At 39.6% G+C, this 13373-nt stretch overlaps 1 protein-coding gene across 3 annotated transcripts in view; it reads right to left on the bottom strand.

The window, feature by feature from the left end:
* akt1 (v-akt murine thymoma viral oncogene homolog 1) overlaps positions 1-13373 on the bottom strand; it is a 110848-nt gene that overhangs the window by 39066 nt on the left and 58409 nt on the right. For all 3 annotated transcript variants that reach the window (XM_048538326.2, XM_048538325.2, XM_048538327.2), the window contains exon 3: positions 9870-9998. In XM_048538326.2, coding sequence (XP_048394283.1) covers positions 9870-9998 — 129 coding nt within the window. The remainder of the gene's footprint in view (positions 1-9869; positions 9999-13373) is intronic.

Genomic DNA, 13373 nt, shown 5'->3' on the forward strand with positions numbered 1-13373 from the left:
GTAGGAAGGAGAGCCAGAACCCAAGTCTACTTGAAATAATTAAAGTCATCAAACGTAGAGATTGGGGTGTACAATCTTTTTTCTTAATTAGACAAAAAAATTGAAACAAAGGGAAATTTAAAACGCAACATTGGGGTATGCAATACAAAGAAAGTAGTGGTTTATACCTTCAGAACTGTTTCTTGGGTGCTTTTCATGGACCATTAAGGTCTTCAGAGAGGCTCTTCAAGACTTGACCACAAAATCCATACAGCACAGAAAGCGGCCACTCAGACTCTCCTATCTATGCCAGCTCTCTGAAACAGCAACTCACTTAGTTCTACAAGAAACCTGCCTTTCCTCCATAAACCTGCAAATTATTCTGTCTTCAGACAGTATCCAATTCTTGTTTGAAGGCTTTAATGGACTCTGCTTCTACCAAACTCTCAAGCAGTGTAATCAAGATTCTAAAAGATAAAGGCATAAGAAAGATTTTCCTCACGTTATCTGAAATTTGTGTCTTCTGATACTCAACCCTTTCACCAAGGGCAACAACCTTTTCCTCTAACCTCATCTGTCCAGATGGATCATGATTTTTGAGCACCTCAAATCAAATCCCATCTCAATACTGAGTTCTCCAAAGAAACAGTTCCAGCTATCCTAATCTATCTAACTGGGGCCATTCTCTTGAATTCTAATCGGAGTACAACATATTCCTCTAGTGTTAAGGCATTAGAGAGATGAGGTCAAACAAATATTACAGGTCTGTTGCTTTTGCATTTTATGCCACTATTTATACAGCCCAGGATCCCTTTATTATCTACTTTCTTAACTTGGCTTATCAACTTCAACAACTTATGCAGAAATACCAATAATCCTCCGCCCCCAACCCCTCAACACCCAGGTTTCTCTTTTCCTGTGACCCAATCAGAATTTTGCCCTTCTTCTTATATAATGTCTCCTCATTCTTCCTACCAAAATGAATCACTTCTCTCTTCTCTGCCACCTGTGTACTAATTCCACCAGCCTGCCCATATCCTTTTGGAGGTTAACACAATCCTCCCCAGAGTTAATAATATTTGCAAGTGTGGTGTCATCTGCAAAATCACAGGTTTCTGAATCCCTGGTGCATTCATGCTTTCAGTCAAATGGCAGCCACAGTAATGGCTGCTGTGATTTTTTTTTAAATGGGATACACACTTGCAATGTCCACCTCCATTCTGGACTCTCAAATTGGCAGTCTGCACCTGCACAAATCAGAGGCTGTAACTATCTCTCCCTCCTCCAATGTCTATTTCCCAATCCTAACCCTATCACAGGGAAAATTTTACCCTTGCAACCTTTTGCTGACATTTCAAACGTTAAAAAAGAGAGCTATTTTTGACAGCATGACTGAAAAAGACAAGTAGCAGTTGAGAATGTAGCAAAAGAAGTACTTTGATTCTGGCTATCTTGTGTTACTTGTTAATGAGCAAATAGGTGCTTAGAAGAAAACTTGAATATTTAGGTTGTTTGTTCTTTCTCGAGCAGGGAATTATCAAAATAGAGAATGTTTTGCCATAATGGCTATCTCAGACAACTCAATTACAGCATTTCACAGTGAAGTAAATTAACATGGAGAATAAACTGAATAAATACGGAGGAAGAGTGAAATATGCATAGTAATTGGTATTAGCATGGGACTGGAACTCACAATTACAAAAGCAATATGGCCTAATTAGTCCTCATCTATGTTAAAATTATTATCTGCAAAGGTCAACATTTGCTTTAAAAAAGACACGCACCCATTGACAAATTTATCCACAGAATTACTATTAGATAGTTCAAAGTATAGAATCATGGCAAGAAAGCCACATTCATGTAGATTTTCCAAATAGCTTGTGTTATTGATCTCCTCTCACAGGATGAATCCTTATACAGGCATAACTTCAGCTTTAATGTGGCCCGAGGTAATTTTAACACATTTTGATCTAAATAGATAAAACCAATGGCAATAAATGCTGGGCCAAGACAGATAATGCATCATGGAGACAAGAGCAGCAACATTCATTTATTTAGTGCCTATAATAATTTAAAACATCTTAAGGTAATACAAAGCAGCAGAATCTGACAGTAATCAACAACGAAGTATGATAGAAACCTCACAATGGGAATGTGTTTCTTCAACAGTGCTTTATCATCCCAAGTGACTGCTAACTCAGTGAGTTACAGAGTTTACCATCATATCCATCACTTAAACTATCCCCACCATTCCACATAGCTATTAGGTTTTACTATTTTACAAAAAAAAGTTTCATATAAATATTATCAGAGATAATGGGAACTGCAGATGCTGGAGATTCCAAGATAATAAAATGTGAGGCTGGATGAACACAGCAGGCCAAGCAGCTGTGCTCCTGAGATGCTGCTTGGCCCGCTGTGTTCATCCAGCCTCACATTTTATTATCTTCATATAAATATGTTACATGGGCCTATTTGAAAAAAAAGGTTCTACTACTAAACAGGAAATGTTTCTGATTTGAAGAAAAACTCCTGGGACCAGACCACACAAATTTAATCAGTGACATGGTGTTAAAATTCTGCACTCAAAATCGTGAAGCATTAACAAGCAGAATGAAAAAAATTACTCAAACTTTTTTAACATGTGACATAACCTAGAATTGCCTTCCAATGACTAGAAAAAATGCTCTTAATTTGGTTGTTCACAAACAATCCACATCTCAAAGATCAACGTAGAAGGCGAAGGTACCATGCAGCTTCTCAGCAGCACTATCATTTCAGATGCACTTACCATTGTCTCCTCCACTTTCATGCTTGACAATGAGTGCCATGAACTAAAGGGCATTTTCTGATGAAGATCATGACTAGCAAGTGAGATTGCTCTTGTATGTCCTTCCATTTCCTTAGCTTGTTAAGCATAACTTCTTCTAGGTTTCCCCTTTGTAGTGACCTTGAATATTTGAGCCAACACCCCTCTCTACTTGCTCTATTATCTCCCTTCAGACTGTCTTTTAGTTCACCTTGTTTGCGACAACACAATTTAAGTGGACTGGCTATGCTGAATTGCCTGTTGTACCCAGGGATGCGCAGGCTAGGTGGATTAACTGTGGAAAATGCAAGGTTACAGAGACAGGGTAGGGCGGTGGGTCTGAGTGGCTCTTCAGAGGATCAGCGTGGACTTGATGTGCTGAATGGCCTGACTGTAGGGATTCTACAACTTCCCTTTCTTGTTCCCATGGCAGGTGCCATTATTAGCAATTCTCTCTTCTTGCCTGAATAGCTGCCATCACCCCCTCTCATCAAAATGCCTTTCTAGGCAGTTGCCCATGTCTCATTCACCACAAACTGGATGTCACTATAAACTCTGCTGCCCATTTCACATCAATTCCTGCCAACACATCTGAAAAAGTGAACTAGGAGTGAAAATGGTGCTATCTGATCCACATTGGATCTGAATTGGGTCTATAATGTACTTCAGCCATACAAAACCTGCACATGTCCTATCTCTCTATAGATTATGATCTACTGAGTAATCCAATTTTAATCATTTCATCACCATCAACCTTGCCATCAGATGTTTAGGTCCTAAGTTCTGGAAAATAAGCTTTTATTCACTTGTGGGGCAGGAGTATTTGACAATGCTGTGGCTTTAAGTGGTGACTTTGACCTGTTGTTTTTTTAAGAAAGGTTTTAAGGCAGAGGTGACAGGCAGTTTACTAAACAGCTTAAGAGACCTTGTTTATTTTTAAAGTTAGAACAATAGAAGCAGCCTGAATGGGCATGGATCAAATTACTACTGAACAAGGATCTTTTTATTATCTTACAGCAGTTGTTACTGGGGTCTTGAAGAAATGAAAGCTATTTTTCCCCTCTTAGTTACCACCAGAAACTGGGTGTTGTCTGCCTGCTACAGGAGTTGCATGTGAATCAATCTGTGTAACACGAACATTATTAATCACTTTCGACCCAAGCCTGAATATTGTCTGGGTCTTATTGCATTTGAACATGGTCTGTTTCTGAGAGTCACGAATTGTGCTGAACATTGTGCAGTCATCTGACAACAGCCCCACTTCTGATATTATGATGGAGGGAATCCATCATACATCTTGTCAGCTCTCTTAAGATGCTTGAGTACAGATAAGGTGAATAGCAGGTGTCTTTTCCCTAGGTTGGCAGATTTCAACACAAGAGGGGATATTTCTAAAGATAAGAGAGGAAAACATTTTTAAAATGTTTTTACACAGAGAATGATACATGTGCACAGAATAGACTTCCAGTGGAGGTCCAGTTACAGCATTTAAAAGATATTTGAATTCGGACACGAATAAGAAATGTTTGAAAGGATATGGGCCAAGTGCAGACAGGTGGGACTAGTTTAGTTTGGGATTATGATGGGGATGGACTGAAGGGTCTGTTTCCACCTGAATGACTCTATGATTCTATATCTTACCATTATGACTAAGTTTTTGGTCATCTTACCTCATACATCTCCTTATGTCACTTGTAATCTACTTTTATTCCATAATCGTTTGTAAAGCTCTTTGGAACATTTAATCATTTAAATGCAATTGTTCTATACAAAAGATGAGGAGTGTGAATGTGGAGAGGTGGCACAATATGTTTTTCAATTTCAATATTTATGACATCCAAATACATCACAGTGCAGAGTGATTTTGGCCACACTGGAATCAATGGAAGGTGGGCAGTTCCCAATTGGGAAGGGTGAGAAATTGGTTGTAAATGGCATGTAGCACCTGACTTAAACAACACTGAATGAGGCCTAGAAATAGGCTCAATTTCAGAGAGAGGTCCATAAAAGAGATAAATACTACAAATTTGAAAAAAAAATCAATGCAAAAGTAATTTGATGAAGAACAATATTAAAAGTGCTATATTCTTAAACTCAGATTAAATATACCTTTTGGTTTACTGGTGAACTATCTGCCGTTGACAGATGAAATGAAAGATTGATTTTGTGGCTTAAAGAAGATATCAGTCTCCTTCCTTGCACGGATTTGAAATTTGCTGATGGAGCAGACTGAAGATGCAACTAGGATTATCAGAAATTCTGTCAACTAATAACCACGGCAAATCAACAAAGTCATTCAGAATGCCTTTGTCATATGGAACAACTGCTGCCTAATTACCCAGTTCTACTCTGACTGTCACATTATCAGATCACTGACGAGCTTTGAGCCTTTTTGGTAACAGAAACTACAATACGGAACACTAACGTTCATCCAACATATGGTTATTTTCCTTTTAAGCTGCCAGTTACGAATAAACATATTTTTGTAGTATTTTTGCAATATTCAGAACCAAGTGCACAAATACAATGATAAATCAGTCACTGTGAAGTCCATTTAAGGCAATGATTTCCAAAACTTTCACGAGGAATCTCACACAAATACCAACACGCTGACAGGGAACTGTTTGGGTTATTCTCATATTCTTCCGAGAGGCACAAACAACTAACTGCAGGAAGAGAACAGTCCAATTTTATAGTCTTCCTTTTAAAAAAAATGAATTTTTTAAAAAATGATTTTTTTGAACAATGGAGATGACAAAGTGTGGAGCTGAATGAACACAGCAGGCCAAGCAGCATCTTAGGAGCAGAAAAGCTGACGTTGCGGGCCTAGACCCTTCATCAGAAAACCTGCAGTTCCTATTATCCCTTTTTAAACAATGGGCTCACTCTCCAAACTCCACAGCACTCCTGTTGACCTATGTGCAGTCCGCAGACTGGCTGCACTTGACCTTCAGGACTGACATGATCTAATCCCCAGACGAAGGAAATGGGCCCCGGTCTCCGGTAGGATCAAATGCCTGATGACTGTGCCAGCCTCATGACTGACTGTGGCAGTACTCTTAACTATGCACTGCACTAAGGACTGCTACCTTTGGACTTGCAGACATTGTCATTTGTATGAAGCACAAGCAGTGTGTTTGCTGTCTATATGGCTGGCACATGCTGACGTGCTGACGTTACACGGTGCCACTCACCACTTGTCACTCGTGATTGTCCAGTTCATCCTCATGTCACAATCTGCCCGCCATTCCCTATGCACCAAAAAAGTCACAGAGGCTGGAAACCTGCAACCGAGCACTGAAGGTTCTGTGTACTAAGAAAGCAACGTGAATCCTGTAGAGCTGATGTTTCAGGCCTAGACCCATTTCTGAAGAAGGGTCTAGGCCCGAAACGTCAGCCTTCCTGCTCCTCTGATGCTGCTTGGCCTGCTGTGTTCATCCAGCTCCACATCGCATTATCCCAGATTCTCCAGCTTCTGCAGTTCCTACTATCTCTGAATCCCGTAGAGGCTGGCAGCCTCCAAGTCACTGCTGAAGTCAGTGAGTATGCATGAAGAATGCAATGTGAAGTAGACAGAGGTTGATGGCCTCCTAGTAAACACAAGCTAAGAGTCATGAGATGTATCCTGTGCAAATGCATGAAATGTGTCCTGCATGTAACGCAACCTGGGAGAAGCAGATAAAGTGATATAATGAGGCTGGTGGTTTGCAATGCTGATTTGCGCAAACGAACGGTTGAGGTGCATCGCAGCCATGGAGCATGCAGGGACATGGTTTTAAAGAAGCATTTGCATGATGGCTGGGACAAGCATTTGGCAAGCTATACCCACAAGGTAACTGCTCTTTTACATGTCAGGAACTAGTACCATCAAGTTTCTCAGGGAAGGAGGAGGGAAACTTACATGCAAACAAGGTGAGTTGTGTCTTTAATGATATGCAAGTACATGGAAATAAGATTGCTCAATGGTGAGATTTTGAAGTCTCTATTTAAAGTTTGATGGAAACATTATCGGAAATAATTTTTCTCAAATGTTAAGGTTGTGCTTGTTTTCAAACATTCCACATTTCCCAATTTTGTTGCTCACAAAACACCAAGGAAGAAAAAAAATCACCCCGAATACTTATTGGCCGATATGATCTTTTCCCAAAAACAATCTCTGCAGAGATTTTGTCATGTCATGTCATAGACATAGAATCCCTACAGCATGTAAACAGGTCCTTCGGCCCACCAAGTCCACACCAATCCTCAGACATCCCACCCACACCCATGCCCCTATAACCCACCTAATCTACACATTCCTGAACACTATGGGCCATTTAGCATGACCAATCCACCTAACCTGCACATCTTCAGACTGTGGGAGGCACCTGGAAGAAAGCCACACGGATACAGGGAGAATGTGCAAACTGCACACAGACAGTCGCCCAATGGTGGAATAGAACCTGGGTTCCTGGTGCTAACTACTGAGCCACTGTGCTACCTTAATTTGTATTAATAAGAAATTGCATTTATAATTTTTTTAAAAATATTTTTTACTTAATTTACTTTTCTTCAGATATTTAAAGGGGTAAATACTTATACATTCAAATTACAAACTACACGTGTTAACTAATTTTGCATCATCTTTAAGTTTCATTTTATAATAGATCAATAATTTAATGCTTATTAAAGAAATCTGATTGTTGGACCTTTTTATTGTGGGTCTAATATGGATAAAGCGCATAACTGGCCATATGAAGAACCAGGTAAAACAATTACATTTGTGTTGAAAAAGCAAAATGCTGCAGATGCTAAATATCTAAAATTAAAAAAGCGACATTTCTGGAGAAACACAACGGGACTGGCAGCATCTGTGGAGAGTGACAAAGTGAAGTCATTGGTTGTATTCAATTCCCACAGAAGCGGAGATTACCATTAAGGACTCTCCTTCTCAACCTGTCCCCTCACATAAGACATGGTGACCCCTGAGTGAAACCAAGACCAGTCATTTCTCTCTAATGAGACAGCAGCCTACTGTTCAGTAGGACTACGGCAATTTTACCTTTAATACGCATTTTTAATTCTATTAATACCATCAACGGAACCTTGTAATTCTTCAAGGTTAAGAAAAAAAATTGAAATATAAGTTTGGTCTTATTTTTATGAACTTTGTTAGGACTTTGAGTCAAAAAAGGTTCATTCAAACATCATACAAATATACCTCGAATTTGAGAGGAAGGAATGCTTAAAAGCCGTCTTATAATTGCATGAGATATCCATAACATCAATTTGCACTTTCTAAAGTTAAACACTGGTGTATGTTTTAAGATCCTTGCTGTAACAAATATTTAAAAACATTATAAACAAAACTGTTGTAGGAAATCTTTAGTTTTAGAACTACAGAAAAGAATATTTGTCTTCAATTTTTAACAACATACAACGTTGTACTGCCAATAATGTAGTCATTCATTTTTCCCCAGACTCAGTGCGGACTAATTCCTGGCTCATGAAGATTTACTAAAATTCCCAGCCATACAACCTTTAACCTTAGAACAGTCTTTCACTGTGAGGGATATTGCTGGTCATACTTTCTTTAACACAGGCTCAGCAAATCTGCCAATGTCATTTTAAATCCTTAAATCAGAGTGTAAGCTCCAACGTGCACTCCTAAAAGGTACATCTCAGAGGCTTTCATAAGAATTAATGAATTAGGAACAGGATAGGCTATTCAACCCTCTACCCTGCTCAACTATTTACTAAGATTATGTTAGATCTGACTGTAACCTCAATTCTACCTTCCTGTATACCCTGACCTTCCTTGTTTGTCAAGAACATATCTACCTTTGCTTTAAAACCACTTAATGACTCCCACCTCCAATCCCCTTCTCCAGAAAATGTTCCATCAACTTTCCCTCTGAGAGAAGAATTATTTCATATCCACACCTCACTCTTAAACTATTCCTTCCAGTTCTAGTTTCTCCCACAAGGGAAACATTCTCTTAGAAACCCTTGTCCCCTCAAAGTATATTTCCTTGGCAACATGAATCGCACGGGTTTTGTATCCAGATAGAAATGTTGATTAGCTACCTTTAGATCCCAACTTCCTTTCATCCTGGAAGTCAATGGGCAGCTTACAGCATAACTGTTTTACAACTTGACATTCTTAACACCATCCTAGCACATCAAAGCAACGTGACCACTCTAAACACAAAAGCAGCTGCTTCATCTCAACATAGGAACATCTTACACCAACTTTCCAGCAAAGTAATTTGGGATTTTCTGTAGCCTTTAATAGCCAGATCATCCGGGCCTATTTTTAAAGGAGAATTCAGAATAGATCACAGAACTCCCTACACTTCACTAAAGTTAAACAGACAGTTCCTAAAACCTACCAAAAAAATGTTACAAACCTTAGAATTGTAACTGTAAGACACCAAAAATATCTTAGTACCTCTACCATTTAAGATCAGACTCTGCTCTTGCTGATAGCTTTAGAATCACACATGTGGAAACAGGACATTCACTTCCTCAAGCGCATACTGACCCTCTGAAGACCATCCCACCCAGACCCACCCCCACCCATAACTCTGCATTTCCCAAAGATAATCCATCAATCCTGCATGTCCCTTGACAGTATGGGCAATTTAGAATGGCCAATCCACCGAGCCAGCACATCTTGGATTAAGCGAGGAAATCGGAGCAACCGGAGGAAACCCACGCAGAACAGGGAGTATGTGCAAACTCCACACAGACAATTGCCCAAGGCTGAAATTGAACCCAGGCCCCTGGCACTGTGAGGCAGCAGTGCTAACGATTGCGCAACCGAGCTGCCCAGTTGTGTACTTTCAGAATATTGTAATTGCTCAATGTGGAACCTTTTTTAAGAGTTGAACTCATCGTCTAAAACTTATGTACAATGTTACAAACTGTAATTAGCTCAAACCAATTCACCAGTAAATGGCTTCATTCAGTGATCTGTTATTGTACCATTAATATAGCAGTTCTGTCTTTTCATTTTACACACAGCGATTTCGAATTTGAGCTGAACTGTGGGTTCTGGCAGCATAGGAAATTCCATAATGAAACCGTAGGTCTTACTTACGTGCTACAGAGAAGTTATTCAAAGGTGTTTCTAGTTGCTCTGCATCTTGTGGCCGCTCTTTATAGCCAATAAATGTACCATCAGTCTTCAACAGAAAATAGCGGGGCCTCCATGTTTTTATGTACTCTCCTGGAAATACAGGTAAGTAGAAAATATATCATTCTAATGTATAGCAGGTACACCTGAGCACGAAGAACATGCTCAAATTATGCCTTCCTCTCATCCCTGTTTTTTGACCAAGGGCTTGCATAGAACTAGAAGATATATTTTAAAACTTTTTTTGTGCTATAACCTCAAATCCACGGGGCTAAAAGGAACTCAGAAGGATAAGAAACAGGCTTTGTAGTGTTAGTACCTTTGTTGGGCTGGGTCCTAATACGCAACTTGTTTATTCTTCGTGGCTAGAGGGATAGCGTTTAAAAGCAGGGAGGTTATGTTGCAGCTGTATAGGGGGCTGGTGAGGCCACACCTGGAACATTGTGTGCAGTTTTCTTCTCCTTACTTGAGAAAGGATGTACTGACACTGGAGGGGGTGCAGAGTAGATTCTGGAGTTGAAAGGTTTGGCTTATGAGGAGAGACTGAGTACACTGGGATTACATTCATTCGAAGAATGAGGGTGGATGTTATAGAAACATATAAAATTATGAAGGGAATAGATAAGATAGAAGCAGGGAGGATATTTCCACTGGCAGATGAAACTAGAACAAGAGGGCATAGCCTCAAAATTAGAAGGGAGCAGATTTAGGACTGAATTGAGGAGGAACTTCTTCACCTAAAGAGTTGTGATTCTGTGGAATTCCCTGCCCAGTGAAGCAGTTGAGACTTCGTCACAATGTTTTTAAAGCTAAGGTAGTTTTTTGAAAAGTAAAGGAATTAAAGGTTACGGTGAGAGGGTGGGTAAGTGGAACTGAGTTCTCAAAAAGTTCAGCCATGATCATATTGAATGGCAGGGTGGGCTCGAAGGGTCAGTTGGCCTGCTCCTGCTCCTGTTTCTGATATTCAATTATGTTTTTATGACAAGGGAACTGGAAATTCCTGCCAAAGGGTTGTGAATGGTCATAATTATTACATTTACATGTTACTCATCAAAGGACTAGGCTGGAATCATCACCATTGGATTAATACTACTTTCACTCATATACAAGTATTGTGTCTAGTTTGTGTGTGGTTAATTTAAAGTGAATTTATCAATCACTTAATTTCAGCATTTTGTAATTCAGTAAGGTTTTGAAAATACGTCTTTCAAAGCCATGATGAATACTATGTAGAAAGGTCACAGAACACTCCACAGGAAAGGAGTCGGCTTGATTTTAAATGATGAACAGAAGTGGCTGTGTAATTTTTCATTTCTGAATGACGGAAGTCATTGTAAAGTTTGTACTCTGCAACCTAAAAATGGCACAAGGTGTTTCACCAGCATCTTATATAACCGTACAAAAGCAAACAAACAAAGTCAGTCAAAATAAACTTCAACTAAAGCCACATCCCAACATAATATTTTACTCCCTTTTGCAACTGCCTACATCTCAGATATGCAAGCAGAAACAGGCTATTCAGCCCATCATGTCTACTTCCCCATTCAATGGGATCACGGCTGACAGAATCCTCAACTCCATTTCTCTGCTTTTTCTCCAAAACACATGTTCCCTCAGATATTTTTAATCAATCTCACTTAATGACCCAGCCTCTATAGCCCTCTGTGGTAAATAATGTGACAAATCCATTACCTTCAAAGAAGAGATTCCTCTTCACCTCTGTCTTAAAAAGGTTAAGCCCTTATTCTAAGATTATGCCTTTTGAAGGTGGATTCTTCTGCAAGGAAATATCCAACCTGTCAAGTCCCCCCGAGGGTCTTCCATGTTTACAGCAATATGCACTCCTCCCACCCTCCCCAGTTATGTCCTTCCATATTTTAAAGAGAAATATCCCATGTCACCTAAATCATAATGGGAACCTAGTAGGCTTCCAAGTCTCTGTCATCATAGATTGAGCATGATAGGCCTCTGGTGATTCACCTTATTTTCCTCCCTTTCCAGGAAGTGACTGCCTCCAGACGAAGATTTCTCGTGCAAGAGCTCATGGGTGCAATATCACATTCTATCCACTCTGTGGCACAGCATGTTAGATCATCAATGCACTCCACATCAACGCATCTCACAGTTATTGGACATTGCACTTACTTTAAATAATCAGATCAACCATCAATGAGTTTATATTGTCTCAAATCAGGCCTCTACAAGTTCAATTGCACAACAGAATAATGGATTGTTTGTGTGCATTTCTCAAACTTCAAAATTAGGCATGAATGCATAGTTAGGACAGGATAGGAAAAGCTATTATGTGCACCTCAGAGGGTGCTTACAGCTGACAAACGGGAAAGTATCAGGGGCCAAGCACAAAATGTAATCTCTTCCTTTTTGAACTGCTGCTGTTAGACGTTCTCCTATTGTGTGCTATAATATTATGGTTACAGAGTAATTAAAAAAAAGATTTATCCCAGTTGAAGGGGCAGAGAAGATTTATAAACAGCACAGAAGCATTGTCAATATACTTTTCCTTCAATCATAACCAGATATTAGACACATCAGACTGACGCTCACCTTCGTTGTGAGGCAACTGTAAAAGTAAACAATGTGCATCAGAATAGATGCTGCTTGGAAGCCAATTTCTTTCTTGATCCTACCAAAACAAAAAGTCTTGTGGTTTTATGTTCATTCAGTAATACACAGAGGCATGAAGTTGTAGATTTTTGTTCATTCATATTTTACTCCCCAAGCCCCATCCACTATGTACAAGGCAAAAGTCAGGAGTGTAATGAAACAATCCCCATATATCTGGACGAGTGTGTCACCAAGTCTCACGAAGCTCGACACCATCCAGGACAAAGCATTGGAGGTAGTCCAGAGAAGGTTTGATCCAATGTACAGAGGGTCTGCCTCAGGAGGAGGGGGGTTGAATAGATTGGGCCTGCACCCATTGAAGTTTGTAAGAATGAGATTTGACCTCATTGGAATGTATCAGATTCTCAGGAGATTTGACAGGGTAGATCTTCCAATTCTCCCTCATTGCTATCTCTAGCAAACTGGCTTCCCTAATCTACATAAAGATTCAAGTCCTCATGATAAACATGCTGTTATTGTTATTTCTACCAATGGGAGAGTCAGAGTAAAAGGAGTCACACATTTAAAACGAAGATGAGGAGGAATTTTTTCTTTCAGAGGATAATGATTTCAGCATTCAGACAGATTTTTTTTCAGTATTTGAGGAATCAATGTTTATGGAGAAGAGGCAGGAAAAAGTGAAGTTGAGGGCCATCAGATCAGTTATGGTCTCATTGCAGACTGAATGGATCAAATAGCCTACTTCCGCTCCTACATCTTCTTATCTGAGGTTTATTTAGGATTGGATAATAAATGCTGACCTTGCCAGGAACACCCTCAGTTTCAAAAAGGATCCTTGGTTAACTCTTTCAAATGGCAGCAGTTCCAAAAGAGCAACACATG

This window comes from Stegostoma tigrinum, chromosome 10 (genome assembly GCF_030684315.1).
Source record: "Stegostoma tigrinum isolate sSteTig4 chromosome 10, sSteTig4.hap1, whole genome shotgun sequence".
Taxonomy (NCBI): domain Eukaryota; kingdom Metazoa; phylum Chordata; class Chondrichthyes; order Orectolobiformes; family Stegostomatidae; genus Stegostoma; species Stegostoma tigrinum.